Below are 15,568 nucleotides of genomic sequence, written 5' to 3'. Positions count from 1 at the left end.
ATGGGACAAGACATGGGTGGCTCAGTGGTTGAGTGTCTTGCCTTTGGCCCAAGGTGTGATCTTGGAGTCCCGTGGGATCGAGTCTCACATCAGGCTCCCTAAATGGAGCCTGCTTCTCTCTCTGCTCATATCTCTGCCTCTCTCTCTGTCTCTCATGAGTAAATAAATAAAGTCTTTAAAAATAAATAAAGTTAACTTGTTATAAGCAAAAAGTAACCATAAAGATAAAAGCAAAACAATGTTATTAAGCACTAGTATGATACTATTGCCTGCTGCAGGGTCTAAGCCAAAAACCTGTTTGCCTAATAAACTTGGAGACAAGCTCTTATTATAAGTGTTCAAGGCACAGTAGCACCAAAATGAAACTTTCTCTGTGACCCAACCAAAAGACAGGACATGCAATTTATACAGGAAATAACTTCATGATGACTCAATGTGGCTTGAGGTCTTGTTCTTATCCCACCTAAAACCACCTCTCATCAACCCCTACCTGGAATGTAACCTATAGTCTTGGGAAACTAAATATGATCAACACAAAAATGGGTCATTTGGTTCCCTGCTTGAAACAACATGGCCATGGTTTCCCACTGCCCTCAGGTAAAGAACTAGCTCCCTAGCAGCCTAGACTAGAAGCACACACTCTGCCCACTGCCTCTCCTTCTCATCCTGCCTCTTTAGGCTCCCCACTCACCCAAATGCTAGGTCCCAGCCATACTGAACTACTCATACCATGCTCTCTGTACTATCCATTGCACATGCTGGTCCTCTGCAAAAAAAGCTATTCTCCTTTGACTCTTACTCATATTTCAATCAAAATACCCCCCTTTTCAGGAAGTCATGCTACCCCCCATCCCCAGCAAAGTCAGGCATATCCTCTGAGCTTCCTCCATCACAGCCTTGTACCACTGTAAGCTCCCTAAGAGCAGGGCCCAGGCTACCTTAGGCATTGCTAGGTTTCTAACATCACCCAGTCCAGGGATAGGAACTGAAGCAACTGAAATATTTGTTTCATACATATTCCTGACTAGTACACAATGTCCCACTTTTTTTTTTTTTTTTTACAATGTCCCACTTTTTAACAACTCAAACTACAACAGGACCACAGCTTGATTTCAAGGAACCTTGTCATCATTCTCCTGGCTCAGTCCCAGCAAAACCTTCTCTTCAAACCTGGCTCCCCAATCACTGAGGAGAGAGCTCCCATTACTATCTTTGTGTTATCCTGAAGCTTGAACATGCTCTTACGCTGGGCATCCTCACAATCCCCTGAAGTAACCATCTGTTTGTACAATTATCTCTACCCCAGGACAGAGAGCTCCATGAAGGAGCCTGTGACCCACCATGACAGCAATACTAGTAACATGTTCATCGAATGAATGAGCAGATTACTGGGACTGAGAATGGTGAAACGGCTCATTCCCCTCAGCACTGGCTCATCGTCTGCCATCCCTACCTTCTTTGTTCCACAAGGCCTGGTCCTTCAAAGACCATGCTAACATTTGGCTGTCCAAAAAGCCTATCCAGTCCTATCTCTGGCTGGCCTTTCACTGTCCTCCTGCCTCATCTGGTGATAGCTGACAAGCCAGCAGGTGAGTCAAGAGCCTGGTGTGGTGTTGGGAAGTGAGATCTGGACACAGCAAACCAGATGCCCCAGCCAGGAAAAGGACCCAGGGATCGTTTTCTTATTACCACCAGGATCTAACCACAAACAGTGTCTTGAAGCCATGAGTCAGAGAAACCAAGAACCCAGTGCTGCTTGAAGCAAAATCCCTTCCTAGCATCCTCCCACTTTGCCCCACCCTGACGATGGCTTCCCAATTCCTTCAACTCTTCACTGGAGGCTGAGGATTCCCCAGAGAGCACAAGGATTGACAATCAAATACCTACAGAGAGTAAGAAAAGAACAAAAGTAAGTGGAGCAGGTCAAAGGAAATCCATGGCACTCTCTACCTGATGTTTCCTAGGACACAAGTATATGAAGTGTTTACTTAAATCCACCACAAGGCAGGTATGATGATAAATGGCAACTGATATATACCAGGAAATGGGAGAAAATTCCCCATTCTACAGCAGGCTGACACTTCTTAAGCCAAGAACTGCTGGGGGGCAGCCCCGGTGGCGCAGGGGTTTGGCGCCGCTTGCAGCCCGGGGTGTGATCCTGGAGACCCGGGATCAAGTCCCACATCGGGCTTCCTGCATGGAGCCTGCTTCTCCCTCTGCCTGTGTCTCTGCCTCTCTCTCACTCTCTCTGAATGAATAAACAAATAAATCTTAAAAAAAAAAAAAAAAAAAAAAGAGCTGCTGGGTAGAACAGTCCTGGGCCTCATGTTGCTGGTTCCTCTCACTTTCCCAGAAAAGCAGAAAATCATGACTTTTACATGAAATAGTCCTTACAAGTGTTGGCAACTAACTTTAAAAATGATTTAGAGGCAGCCCAGGTGGCTCAGCGGTTTAGCGCTGCCTTCAGTCCAGGGCCTGATCCTGGAGACCGGGGATCAAGTCCCAAGTCAGGCTCCCTGCATGGAGCTGCTTCTCCCTCTGCCTCGCTCTCTCTCTCATGAATAAATATATAAAATCTAAAAAAACAAAAACAAAAACAAACAAAAAAACCTGATTTACCTTTCTGGAGGTTAAAAGAAACATTTATAATCATCAAGTCATCTCTTTGTTAGTTTGCAACTGTTGCCTACTAAGTGTAAACTCTGAAAGAAAATTTGCCTGGCTCCACTCTCTTCAACACCTAAGGAAGAATCTGGAACACAGGAGTAGCTGCTCAAACATTTATTTAATCAGCGAAAAAGCCAGAAGTAAACAAAAGAGGAAAATAGGCAACAGCAGAATATTTAAAATCAGATGAACCAAATAGAGCCAAAGCCAGAGTAATCCTTTCAAAACATGAGATCACACCCCTTCTTTGCTCAAAACCTTTCTCACGGCTCTGTCCCACTCAACCAGAACAAATTCCTCAGCAGAACCTTCAAGATCCTATATGATCTGGCTCCTGCTACTTCTTTGCGGCACACGCTCTCCTTGCTACTTCTTGAACACGCAGGCCCACGCTCCCAACTCTGCACGTGCTGCCCCCCTTACTGCAACACTTTTAACTTCTACACATGGCTCACTCCCTCACCTCCAACATGTCTTTTTTCAAACATCACCCTCTCAGGCTCACCTTACTTAAAACTGACCAAGACTTCCTATTCCCCTTCGCTACTTTTCTCCAGGGCACCCTCTGCCTTACTAAACAATAAACTTATTAGTTATGTTTACTTAGAAACAAGGAGCAAAGAACTTTCAAAATCTGTTTTGTTTATTGGTGCCGGCCCAGGGCAAAGAATTGTGTAGGCACTAAAAATATATTTCTGAAATGAAATGCACACCCCAAAATAGAAGCGAACAGGGAGTGCTTGCTCTCTGCTGGGTCCTGTTATTTCACTGTACCTGGCGCATCCCTGGCTTCGCGCACCCATCCCTCTGCTGGACTTAGGCTTGCCTACTTCTCTATCACTATCAGCAAGCTGGAAACTGCCAGAGGCCAGAGCTCGTTTTGATGTCCTCCGAGCTCCCACAGGGGCCCTTCTGCCCTGGTCCTGCCCCAGGCACGATGCCTCCCCACCAAGTCCCAGCCACACACCTCGGCCTCCTCGCCGTCACTGCTGTGCTCACTATCCTCCTCCTCGGAGAAGTTGCTGTCCTCGCTGTCCGACATCTTCTGCTCTTGCAGGAAAAGACGGCGGCCTCAGTGCGTCCCCCAAACAACGGCCCCACCCCAGCCTCAGTTTCCCCGCCAGTTCCCGGGGAGAAGAAAAATCCCTTAGCGCACTTCCGGCAGCCTCGTTCTGGCAACCGTGGTCTCAAAAGGCTATCCCTAAGCCACCTGGTACACCTTCCGAGTCCCCGAATCCGGGCTCTAAGCCTCCCTGGACCCCGGCGACCCTGGGTGCTGCCACCTCGGCGACCGACCCACCCCTCACCGCTCCGGTTCCACCTCAGCCTTCGGTACCAGCAGCTGTTCACACGACGCCCGGCTGGGACTGACGTGCCCTCTCGCGAGAACTTACCCGTTGGCCTCGCCTAACGCGAGATTTCCGGAGCTCGTCTCCGGTGATGCACTTCCTGGGCGCCATCTTGAAAGTGGCAGGTCTGCTTAACGTAGAGCATGGAGTCGACATCTTGGGAGTGTCAAAGACTCCTCCCCTTCTCCGTTGGGCATTTCCAACCAGGAGCTCGAGCTTGTACTTAACTGATGTGGTGTGCCAAGCCGCGAGGAGTCAGAGAATGACTAAATAATAATGAATTAGCAGATAAATCAGGCTTTATTCCCTAGATCCTCTAAAAGATTCCTAGAAGGTAAGTACCCCCATTTTGCCGACAAGAAAACTGAAGCTCAGAAAAATAAACTAACTGCGCAATGGCAGACCTAAGACTCCTCCCCAAGTGTGAGTGACGCTTAAAAACGCTTGCTTTCCTTTACAAATCCCTAAGTTTAAATCAACGGGAATTTACATATTAGTAATTATTTGTCTGACAGGTGGCAAAGAGGACCAGGCGATGAGAGAGAAGAAAAATTAATGTGATGAAGGGGGAAAAAAATCAAACTTTTAAAACACATTGCTGCGTGGCTCAGCGGTTTCTCGCGGTTTCTCGCGTGCCTTAGGCCCAGGATGCGATCCTGGAGTCTCAGGATCGAGTCCCGCGTCAGGCCCCTGGCACGGAGCCTTCTTCTCCCTCTCCTTGTGTCTCTGCCTCTCTCTCTCTCTCTCTATCATGAATAAATAAAATCTTTAAAAAAAATTGCTAAAATTTCTTGCATAAGCATTGAGACACCTGGATTCAATTTACAAAATTTTAATATGCACCTAGTACAGGGTAATACGTGGTTTGGCCACCAACTGGCTCACAAGACAGCTACCAGGGAATGAATATACACTCCCTGATCCAACAATCCCAGACTGAAACCAATATAAACTGGGGAGGGGCTGGTCACTCTATGTCTTCCTTTCTATAAAATTGGTTTGTGTATTCATTTTTTAAAAGATTTTATTTATTTATTCATGAGAGAAAGAGAGAGAGAGAGAGAGAGGCAGAGATACAGAGAGAGAAGCAGGCTCCATTCAGGGAGCCCGATGTGGGACTCCATCCCAGAATTCCAGGATCGCGCCTTGGGCCAAAGGCAGACAGACACTCGCCACCCAGATGTGTTCACCTTTATTCATTTTTTAAAGATTTATTTATTTGTATATATATTTATTCATGAGAGGCACAGAGAGAGGCAGAAACATAGACCGAGAGAGAAGCAGGCTACCCACAGGGAGCTTGATGTAGGACTCCATCCTAGGACCCTAGGATCACACCCTGAGTCCAAGGCAGAAATTCAACCCCTGAGCCACCCAAGCATCCCAAGCTCGGTTTTTTTATTTATTTATTTATTTATTTATTTATTTATTTATTTATTTATTTATTTATTTATATTTTAAGATTTTATTCATTCACAAGAGACACAGAGACACAGGCAGAGGGAGTAGCAGGTTCCATGCAGGAAGCTGTATGTGGGACTTGATCCGGGGACCCCAGGATCACACCCTGAGCCAAAGGCAGATGCCCAACCACTGAGCCACCCAACTGTCCCCCAAGCTCGGTTCCTTTAAACAGCAGCCCTTCAAAATAGGATTCTACATATAAAATGCTTACTGACCTTGCTGCAAAAAGACATTTACTCCAGGAAACAGTAATTTTCTCCCCATAGAAAGTTCTTCCTTTGTGTGTCAGGTGTTCTCAACCCTCAGCCCCAGTGGTACATAAGATGCAAGTAGAGAGCGATGCACAATAGCCCCAAAGTGGAAACAGCCCAATATCCATCATGAAGAGAGTGGATAAACAAATTGGGGTGCATCTATACAATGGAATAGTAACAAATTGCTGGTTGGTACATGAATGAATCTCAAAAACATGCTGAATGAAAGAAACCAGACACTAGAATATATGTAAATATATATACATAGTACAATTCCATTCATATGAAACCCTAGAGAAAGCAAAATTAATCCAGAGAGAAAGCAGACTGGTGGGTGTCTACGACTGGAGGTGAAGATTAACTGGGAAGGGGCATGAAGGATGCTTTGGGGGTGATGGAAATGTGGCTGTGTGTATACATTTGTCCAAACTCAATGAAATGTCTACTTGAAATGTATGCTTATTACTGTACATAAACTACACCTCAATGAAGTTGATTTTAAAACTATGGATGTTCAGGATCCACCAGAGACCAATTATCAAAATCTCTGGGTTGGGGCCTTGCCATCAGTATTATTTCAAAGCTCTCCAGGTGGTAATTATTTGTATTCAGGCACAAGCCTCTCTCTGTCTGTCCTCTAGGGGTGGGATTAGGTTAGAAGACATCTGTGCAATTCTGTCCTTAACCAGAAGAGGAGAGAGGAGGGAGTATCTGAGAGGGAGAGCAGAGGCAGGTGAGAGCCGATTTATCTACCCACCCCCATCCCAGGAGGTCAGAGACTTCAGGTTTCAGATCTTATTTTCCTTCTCTCCTCTCCACCTTGGCTCCTTGGGCTCCAGATGGGGTCCTCTGGCCTAGAAGAAGGCTTAGGACTGGGAACTGGGGCTAGAAACCCAAGTCCTCTCTCCCTCTCTCCACCCAGCCTCTCCAGCAGTACCAGGGAGTCTGTGTCTTCCCAGGCTCATGCTGAGGGCAGGTGCTGAGCACAAGCCCCCTGTAATAACTCTAAGAGTTTCAACAGAAAGAGAGGGACAGGTCTCTGAGGATGTCCTTCGCAGGGTGGACAAGGGCCCTGGCCAGTCACCCACAGCCGAGACCCCAGGGCATCCAGCAGACGCTGTAGCCGGAACACTGCAATCCCCAAGGATGGGCCCTCTTCGAACTGGATCACAGACAGCTCCAGCCGGAAGCACCCCAGAGTCTCAGCAGGACACACCTGTGGGGACAGAGTGACTTGGTGTCTCTGGGCAAGGGTCTGATCCCAAAATCCCAACCCCAGGGTTTCTGAATTATGGCCTGGGATAAGCCCCTTCACCTCTTTGGCCCTCAGTTTTCTAATCTGTGAAACAGAGTTCTGAATAATTCCTACCTTCAGGGCTAATGCAAACCTATACCTAGAAAATGACACTTCTTTCTTAAATTACTTTAAAGTGTTGATTTTGTTAGAACAAAATACATTACTGCTATCTACCAGAAATTGATGAATATATCCTGGATGTGAATACTGCCCTAATTGATGTGGGATCCTTGTGTGGTGTATGTTCTTCACATCCATATACGGTGGACCTTTCTACCTCATAGGGTCAGTGTGAAGAGTTTTTTTTTTTTTTTTAAGATTTTTATTTATTTATTCATGAAAGACACACACAGAGAGAGGCAGAGACACAGCCAGAGGGAGAAGCAGGCTCCATGCTGGGACTCCAGGATCACGCCCTGGGCCAAAGGCAGACGCTAAACTGCTGAGCCACCCAGGGATCCCGGTCAGTGTGAAGAGTAAACAAGCTCATATACTTAAACCATTTAGACCAATGCCTGGCAGATGGAGCACTATTTAACCATCACCACCACCATCATCATTTGTTGCTATGTGCCACCTATGTTCTAGGTGTTGGGAGATGGCACAGGGCACGTGGGTGGCTCAGTCAGTTAGGCGTCCCAACTCTTGGTTTTGGCTGGGGTCCTGATCTCAGTTTCATGGGATCAAGCTCTACATCAGGCTCCCCACTAAGTGAGGGAGTCTGCTTGGGATTCTCTCCCTCTCCCTCTGTCCCTCCCCACTGCTCACATGCATCTGCAAGTGTGCTCTCTCTCTCTCTCAAATAAATAAATAAATCTTTTAAAAAAAATAGGTATTGGAGACAGCAGCAAACAAAATCTATTTGAAGGCTGGGAGCTGGGTCAGCAACTGGACAGCCAAACACCAGCCCCACTGCCTCCTGCCGCCAACATGTATTCTGAGTTAGTGGATTCTCCCTAAATTTCCAACGCCCAGTAAGGAGCTAATGAAATACTCACCGAAAGGTCATCTGGGGTGTAAAGAGTGCCATCATTTTTGTTTCCCTATAATTTGAGGCAGGGAGAAGAATCAGATCTTGGAGGGGAGAGCCGGACCCTTCTTCAAACATGCCCCCCCCAACCCCCTCCCTGCCTATCTGCTGGCTCTCCCCTCCCTCCTCCTCACCAGCATCTTCATGATGGCAATTAAGAAGTAGAAAGCCTCCCGAGGACAGAGGGGTGATCCTAGGCTTCCCAAGGGCCGTATCAGCAGGAGGATGGTCCAGAGAGGCCACACGGGCACCCTGCCCACCACCCAGGCTTTCTCTGGTCCCAGCCCAGGGTCCTGGAAGCAAGAAGTGCAAAGAGACAGAGCAAGTTGGAAGACTGAAGTGTCCTGACCCCTTCTGGTCCAGCTCCACTCAACCCACAGATACTCAGAGAATGTTCTTCAAGAGGCCAGGGAAGATGGTCATGCTACAGTAGGGAGGGTCCAGGTCAGAGGGCTCCCTGACACCCCCCCCCCCACACACACACACAGGAAGATAAAAGACTCAGCAAGCAAATGAGGATTAGCCCAGAGAGATTAGAGGATTTGGGGAAGTCTAATCCCACCCTCCTCCCCCAACAGGTGCATCAGGCAGCATAAGAGTGTGTGAGTACGTGAATCCCATGGCCTGTCTTCTCATTGGAAAACACCCCTGCTAGGCTTTATCTGTGTTTGCAGGTGCATATTTGGGGATCTGCTCTCCTTTCTACTTCTATTCCTACATCGTTTCTCCATATTTCAAATATCTTGAAATCTCCATGCTTGCCTGTACCTGTCTGTCTTCATTCTCTGAGGGCTGGCCTCTCTGCCTCCGAATCGCCGTCACTTGTGTTTTCTGGGTCCATCTGTAATTGACCCTGTGTCTATCTTCTTTTTCCTCTTTTCCATTGGCCCCTTCTTTGTCTTTCTCCTTCATGTGTGTCTGTCTCTCTTGTGCTTTGTATGTCTGTCTGTCCCCCCAAGTCAGCGTCTGGGTGCTCCCTCCCTCCACCTCTCCTCTCTCACCTTGTTGGAGCTGGACTCTGGGCTGGAGGATTCTCCCTCCAGCCACAGATCCGCCCACTAACCTCCACCCAGTCTCCACCTTCCAGGTGCAAATTGAGTCACCACAGCCCTTTGAACCTTGGACTTCAGGGACACCTGGATGGCTCAGCGGTTGGGTGTCTGCCTTCGGCTCAGGTCCTGATCCTGGGATCCGGGATCCAGCCTCGCATCGGGCTCTTTGTGGGGAGCCTGCTTCTCCCTCTGCCTGTGTCTCTGTGTCTCTCATAAATAAAATCTTTAAAAAAAAAAAAAAAAAAAAAAAAAAAGAACCTTATGGGCAGCCCCGGTGGCTCAGCGGTTTAGCACCGCCTTCAGCCCAGGGCATGATCCTGGAGACCTGGGATCAAGTCCCATGCCGAGCTCCCAGGATGGAGCCTGTTTCTCTGCCTCTCTCTGTGTGTCTCTCATAAATAAATAAATAAAATCATAAAAAAAAAAAAAAAAAAAAAAGAACCTTGGACTTCTGACTCAGTGCTGCCAGAGAAACTGAAGCAACTGTGGCCCCTCTGCAGCTCTGAGACAAGCCTTTTGCCTGGGGAGGGAGTATCCTGAGTGTGGGGGAGTAAAAGGGCAACTCAATCCCGAGATTCCTCAGATGGGATGGGAGGGTGCTAGGGATGAATTCTGTGGGGAGGAGCTTGGTGAGTAGGTCCCTGGAGAAAGAGGGATTCTAGGGTAGGGACCCTGAAGGGGGGAGCATTCTGAAGGGAGGGTCTCGGGGCACCTAGGTGGCTTAGTGGTTGAGCATCTGCCTTTAGCTCAGGTCGTGATCCTGGGGTCCTGGGATCGAGTCTCACATCGGGCTCCCTGCATGGAGCCTGCTTCTCCCACTGCCTGTGTCTCTGCCTCTCTCTCTGTGAATAAATAATGAATAAAATCTTTCTCATGAATAAATAAAATCTTTTTAAAAAAGAAATGAAGGGAGGGTCTCTAAGGTGTGGAGAATTCTAGGGGAGGAACATCCTAGGGGAGGCAGTTGCTGGGAAGAGGAGGCTCTAAAGGGAAGGGAATTCTTAAGAAAAGTAGATTTTGAAGGAGGGGGGCTCTAAAAGGGAGAGAAATTCTGTGAAAGGGGATTCTACCGAGGAGGTTCCAGGAAGGGTGGATTGCGGGCATAAGTAGATTCCGGGGCCCCTGAGTGGACGAAGATTCGGGGAAAGAGGAACTGAGTGAGGGCTCTGAAGAGGGGGGAGTCTGGAGGAGACTCTAAAAGGAAGGAAATTCTGGTGAAAAGTAGATTCTGAGCGTGGGGCGCTAAAAGGAAATTCTGGGAGAGGATTCTCGGAGCAGGTGGGTTCTGAATCCTGAATCTGGAAATCCCGCCTGACTTCCTGCTGTGGGTTCCGTAGGTGCGATTCCGAGGGAGGGGGATTTGCGGAGCAGGGGAGGACGATAGCCAGTGGCGAGGGGTAAACGGGAGCCTCTTCTGAGGACCGTGAGACTCGAGTTTTTGGGTGGAGGGAGATTTTTAAAGAGCCGAAAGGCAAACGTGGCGGCGGTGGGCAACGACCACCATGAGTGTGAAGAACCGCGCGTCTTCTTCCTTCTCCAGCGATTGCACGCAGCGCACTTCAGGCCCCGCCCCTTCCGCTCCCAGGTCCCGCCTCCTCCGGTCCTTGGACCCACCTTCCCGCCGCTATTCCGAAGTCCCGCCCCCTGGCTGCAATGTGTGCCGTCAAGCTCTCTCCCGTCGCGACGCAGCTCCCAAAGCGCCTGCGCAGACCCTGAAAAGCGGCTGGGGCGGCCCCGCATTTTCCTTTTCCGGTTGCAGCGCCGCGCGGTGAAGAGCTCTTCCCTACCGTCGCAGCCATGCCGTCCAAGGGTCCTCTGCAGTCCGTGCAGGTCTTCGGACGTAAGGTAGTCTGGGTGCCCGAAGGGAGGGGCGGAGGGAGGCGGGGGTCGGCCGAAGCCTACGGGCGGGTTCTGGGGTGGACTTGGGAGCTGGGGCCGAAGCTCACGTGGCTGCGCTGTTGCTCCCTTGCTTTCCACAGAAGACGGCCACCGCCGTGGCGCACTGCAAGCGGGGCAACGGCCTCATCAAGGTGAACGGGCGGCCCCTGGAGATGATCGAGCCACGCACGCTGCAGTACAAGGTGCTGGATTGGGGAGGGGCGTTTGGGTTGAGTGGAGGCCTCTAGCTAGAAAGAGATGTTTAAGTAAGTCGGTTCCTGGAGTTCATTGGCCTTGGAAGCTGGAGGATGTTTAGAAACAGTTGGGGGCAGAGAAAAAGGGGCCTTGGGAAGTGGTTTTCGGGGGTTTGAGATACCGTGATAAAAGCTTGAGTGGGCAGAGTGAAAACGTGGATATTGCAGATATCCACGTTTGCTTTGGAAAGCATCCAAAGAGGGTGCTTTCAGGGACACCTGGGTGGCTCAGAGGTTGAGCATCTGCCTTCGGCTCAGGGCGTGATCCTGGAGTCTGGGATCGGGTCCCACATCGGGCTTCCTGCATGGAGCCTGTTTCTCTGCCTGTGTCTCTGCCTCTCTGTGTGTCTTTCATGAATAAAGTCTTTTTTTAAAAAATGAAGATGCTTTAAAAACTCGGATTTTTGGAAGTCCACTCACTGGGGGGAATGAAAGCCAACAGGAGTTGGTGAATTCTGGTTTCTTGCACTAAGTTAATGCGGGACGTGTGTTGTGTTCACAATCTAACGTCTTTTTTCCTGCTAGAGTGTAGACTCAGAGGACAGAAATCAATTTCTTATTTCTGTCAGGGTTTTTTAAAACTTTGTAAGAGTAGGGTTTGGACACTGTTGATGGTCAACAATTAAATATTGGAAGAACAGGAACAGAATTTGGGTTTGTTGTGATTTGCTGTGAAAGGGGTTCGTGGTCCCCTGCGTGTTTTTGCCTCAGTTTCTTGAGCTCGGAACGGAAAGAGCAGAGTCTGTTTTTTGCCTGTTTTATATATGTTATTGTTCGAGGGAAGTAACTTCATTTTTGGGTTCTATATAAGTGGGGTACCTACTACCTTGAAGGACTGTTGTGAGGATAAATTAGGTTGTTAGTGTAAACTGCTTAACATGTGAATAAATGTATTTGTTTCTTCATAAAGTATGTTGCTTTTATTTTATTACCTTTGACTTTTTAATTTTAGTGTAGTGGGCACACAGTGTTACATTAGTTTCCAGTGTGTAGGGTTGTGGTAAAATTGTTACTTTTAAGTGCGGAAAATAACTTTACTGTAGTAGGTTTATTAGTTAGAATTTAATAGGATAGAGTCTGAGATCCCTTGGCATAGTAGATAATCGAGTACTGTGGTTTACTCTTACCGCCTGTCAGTTATACAAAAGTTTTGCTTGTGTGTCCTGTGTACAGAGCGGTGGTCCCAGGCCCTACCCTCATAAAGCTCCTAGTCCACTGGAGGAAGCAGACTGGACCCAGTACCAGACACTAATCCAGCGTAGTCTGGGTTGGAATGGAAGAGCCCCGAGAATGCTTCCACTTGCGTGAAAGGATCAGGACAGGCTTGGGGAGTGGGTGGAGGTGCTGATGGGGATCTGTGAGCTGAGACCTAGAGTAGGTAAAACAGGAGCACGCAGGCACTTGCAAAACATCTAGAGCCGGCAAGGGGATAGCATGGCATAGGGTGTGTAGTATTGTAATTTGGAAATGGGAGGCTCAGAGGGCTGGGAGGAGAGCTCAAGGGAGAAATCCAGAAAAAGACATGGTCCAGGAGTGGCTTTTCAACGTTTGCAGTAGTTTTGGTGGTTGTAGAGGTTTGCCGTGTTCAGTTAAAATGCTAACACTTTTAAGAACCAGTCCTAGAGATGGGAACACTGAGGCCCAGAGGGACAGAAATAGGAGGGCCCAGCTCAGGTTGCCTTCAGGAGTCTCTCATCCATCTTCAAGTGCTCCCTGCTCTCCTGGCCGTGCATCTCCTTGCCCACTAGTGCTTTGAGGTCAGTGGTGGCAGTTACTTGGAGAGAGAGGAGTAGGGTGCTCAGTGAGATAGTCAGCTGTCCAGGTTGTGATAGGAAATCCTGTCATGTCCCCTGTTTCTCCAGCTACTGGAACCTGTTCTGCTTCTGGGTAAGGAGCGATTTGCCGGGGTGGACATCCGTGTCCGAGTGAAGGGTGGTGGTCATGTGGCCCAGATTTACGGTGAGTTCCAGGAATTGGGCGTATGGGGGGGACGGATGGGCAGGTGGCTCTGAGAGCCAGGCCTTGTTCTTGGGCCTTCTCAAAGCTAATATACTCTTCTGTGCGTGTATTTCCCTCACAGCCATCCGCCAGTCCATCTCCAAGGCGCTGGTGGCCTATTACCAGAAATGTGAGTGAGAACGGCTCCTTCCTATGGGTGGGTGGGTGGCAGGTTGAGGACCAGCCCCCATCTTCAGCCCAGAGACTGGGGGATGCTTCCACCGCTCTCACCTTTCACTGTCCTTCCCCCAGATGTGGATGAGGCCTCCAAGAAGGAGATCAAAGACATCCTTATCCAGTACGACCGGACCCTGCTGGTGGCAGATCCCCGGCGCTGCGAATCCAAAAAGTTTGGCGGTCCTGGTGCCCGTGCTCGCTACCAGAAATCCTACCGATGAAATTGTTGTGAGGATGAGGGTTCATCTTTATAATAAACCGCTGTCGTGGGACTTAAGGTTTCAAAGGTTGTGCTTTGGTTGTTTGTGGTGGGTCTTGGGCTAAAAGGAAAGAAACACCCCGGCCCAGTGTCAGTCTGGGTGGTAAGCCGGCATCACCCCAGGGTTAGTGTGGACGGGTTGGAGAGGCAGGTGGGAGCAGGCTTGCTCTCCATCTCCCTGCACTTCCAGTGGAGTCCAGCGTGGGCACAGCTGAGGTTGAGTGGTTGTGTGGGGTGTCTTGGTGAGTTTGTCTTTTTTTTTTCCAGTCCCTTTGCTGCTGTTTTCATGGAATGTCAGGGAGGAGTGGGAAATGTGTAAGATTGGTAAACTTTAACAAGGACCAGAGAAACAATTTAGGTGCATTCCAAAGTCACACTTTGGGCCACACATAGATTGGAAAGGAATTTTTCTTAATATCAACCTGTAGGTAGGTAGGCTTGAGATGTGGTGGGGAGATGGGGTGGGCGTGGCATTTCCCCTGACCATCCCTTCAGGTTGTCAATACTCCCTCCTGGGGAAAGGTCCTGATTTACACTGTGTGGTGGCTGTCTTTGCAGGGCTCAGAACGTGTGTCTGACTGAGGACTTGTTCACCCGTTGTGCCTCCCATGTAGTAAGAGCCAACACGTAGTAGGCTCTCGGTTGCTACTTCTGGGCTACACATATAACACAGGATGTTTCCATTGTTTAAAAAAGTTCTGTGGGACAGCGCTGGTGTATGTATAGGAAAGTAAAGTGTTGCTTGTGGATTCAGTTAACTTTTGTTCTGCGCTTCCCCTCCCATTTTTGCAGGAAGCGAGAGCCCTTCATTGAGAGGGAAGGGCATCTCCGCCCACATTAACCTTGCAGCCAACTTGGATAACCCCAGTCATTGTCCCCAGGGTGCCACACTATTCCCCTGGCTGCTGGGGGTACTAGCAAGAACATTGTATGGCAGTTGAACGTTGCTGGCTGAGGGAAAAATTTACAGATTTTTATATATATATATATGAGAGGGAACTTGAAATTTACTGTCTAGTGGGGCAGTTATAAGAAAGCTTGTATATGCCCCACTCAATACAGTAGCTTAGTGTGGCTGGCATACTGGGCTACGCAGATGAGAGAACACTTTGATTGTGAGGAAAATTCTATAGGACGGCACTGGTAACAGAGAGTATATTCAGCGCTTCTTAGAGATGGACAGTGGGGTTGATGGGCACCGCACCAAGTAGATGCCCAGCTAAGTGTTCCTGGGAGATTGGTGGCGGGCAGGTATCTAGATGGTAGGTATGAAAATTAACCTGGTGGCCACAAGAGCAGCTCACCAAGTTTTGCACTGAAGGTGTAAAGGGTTAAAGGTTTAGCTGGCATTAACCTCAGTGTCCCAAAGAGGGCAGCAGGGTACTGGCGGCCTACTGCAGAGCCTGATGGAACTGACTGGAGGCTTTGAAGAAGGCTGGGCTTACGTGGGGCAGGTTGTAGTAGACCTGCAAGGAAGGTATACCTGAGGAGGTATCAGCTTGGGCTGTGAGGGAGAGCTGGGAGTCTGGCAGGTGGGAGTAGGAGTCCAGGGGCAGGGATCAGGAGGGGTTGAAGCAGGCCTGATGTCCAAGGTTTTCCTACAGGGTTGAGGGACCCCCTTCTGAGGCTCCTGGCTCCGTGCCAGAAGCACAGCTGGGATGCATCTTGCATCTGGAAAGGCTGAGGGGGCTCGCCTCTCCTTCCCCACTTGAGGCTATGGAGTAGCCGGCCTCTTTCTCCTTCCCTGCCGCCTCCTCAAATACCGGGAATTCCGGCGCCACTGGGAGCCCGGGTCAGGCTGAGAACTTTCCTTCAGTTGGGAATGTGCAGCTGGGGGCGGAGGAGGGGAGGGCCAGCCTCCGTCCTGACCTCTGGGAGGCTGCAGCAAG

General features: G+C 49.2%; 3 protein-coding genes across 8 annotated transcripts in view; 1 reads left to right on the top strand and 2 right to left on the bottom strand.

Annotated features, from left to right (window-relative positions):
* SUPT5H (SPT5 homolog, DSIF elongation factor subunit) overlaps nt 1-4,439 on the bottom strand; it is a 28,823-nt gene extending 24,384 nt beyond the window's left edge. Inside the window, exons 1-2 of one of the 6 annotated variants that reach the window (XM_026010069.2) lie at nt 4,062-4,439; nt 3,635-3,712 (exon numbers count right to left, since the gene is read on the bottom strand). In XM_026010069.2, the coding sequence (XP_025865854.2) occupies nt 3,635-3,712; nt 4,062-4,172 (189 nt within the window). In that variant the 5' untranslated portion in view covers nt 4,173-4,439. Of the gene's footprint in view, nt 1-3,634; nt 3,713-3,967 lie in introns of all 6 variants that reach the window. The other 5 variants (XM_026010068.2, XM_072752311.1, XM_072752315.1 and 2 more) reach the window with 5 other exon arrangements.
* On the top strand, nt 4,265-13,706 carry RPS16 (ribosomal protein S16). The gene is made up of 6 exons (XM_026010072.2): nt 4,265-4,350; nt 10,654-10,958; nt 11,093-11,194; nt 13,108-13,204; nt 13,326-13,373; nt 13,496-13,706. Exons 2-6 carry the CDS (start codon nt 10,911-10,913, stop codon nt 13,639-13,641), a joined length of 441 nt encoding a protein of 146 aa, XP_025865857.1. The 5' UTR covers nt 4,265-4,350; nt 10,654-10,910; the 3' UTR covers nt 13,642-13,706.
* LOC112928570 (uncharacterized) lies at nt 6,550-9,053 on the bottom strand. The gene is made up of 4 exons (XM_026010396.2): nt 8,830-9,053; nt 8,196-8,354; nt 8,030-8,074; nt 6,550-6,950 (listed from the first exon to the last, which is right to left on the bottom strand). Exons 1-4 carry the CDS (start codon nt 8,971-8,973, stop codon nt 6,696-6,698), a joined length of 603 nt encoding a protein of 200 aa, XP_025866181.1. The 5' UTR covers nt 8,974-9,053; the 3' UTR covers nt 6,550-6,695.
* Nucleotides 13,707-15,568: the final 1,862 nt, after the last annotated feature.

Source organism: Vulpes vulpes, chromosome 1 (genome assembly GCF_048418805.1).
Source record: "Vulpes vulpes isolate BD-2025 chromosome 1, VulVul3, whole genome shotgun sequence".
Taxonomy (NCBI): Eukaryota; Metazoa; Chordata; class Mammalia; order Carnivora; family Canidae; genus Vulpes; species Vulpes vulpes.
Note: the sequence above shows the minus strand (reverse complement) of the source record. Positions and strands in the feature narration are given on the sequence as shown.

Excerpts from the sequence above, each read along its gene's own strand:
- LOC112928570 (XM_026010396.2), bottom strand. The coding sequence starts at position 8,973 with ATGAAGGAGAAAGACAAAGAAGGGGCCAATGGAAAAGAGGAAAAAGAA. Across the intron at positions 8,355-8,829 it reads CAGAGAATGAAGACAGACAG|GACCCTGGGCTGGGACCAGA; the intron begins GTACAGGCAAGC and ends TCTTGCTTCCAG. Across the intron at positions 6,951-8,029 it reads ACACCCCAGATGACCTTTCG|GTGTGTCCTGCTGAGACTCT; the intron begins GTGAGTATTTCA and ends CTGTCCCCACAG.
- RPS16 (XM_026010072.2), top strand. The coding sequence starts at position 10,911 with ATGCCGTCCAAGGGTCCTCTGCAGTCCGTGCAGGTCTTCGGACGTAAG. Across the intron at positions 10,959-11,092 it reads TGCAGGTCTTCGGACGTAAG|AAGACGGCCACCGCCGTGGC; the intron begins GTAGTCTGGGTG and ends TGCTTTCCACAG. Across the intron at positions 13,374-13,495 it reads GGTGGCCTATTACCAGAAAT|ATGTGGATGAGGCCTCCAAG; the intron begins GTGAGTGAGAAC and ends TCCTTCCCCCAG.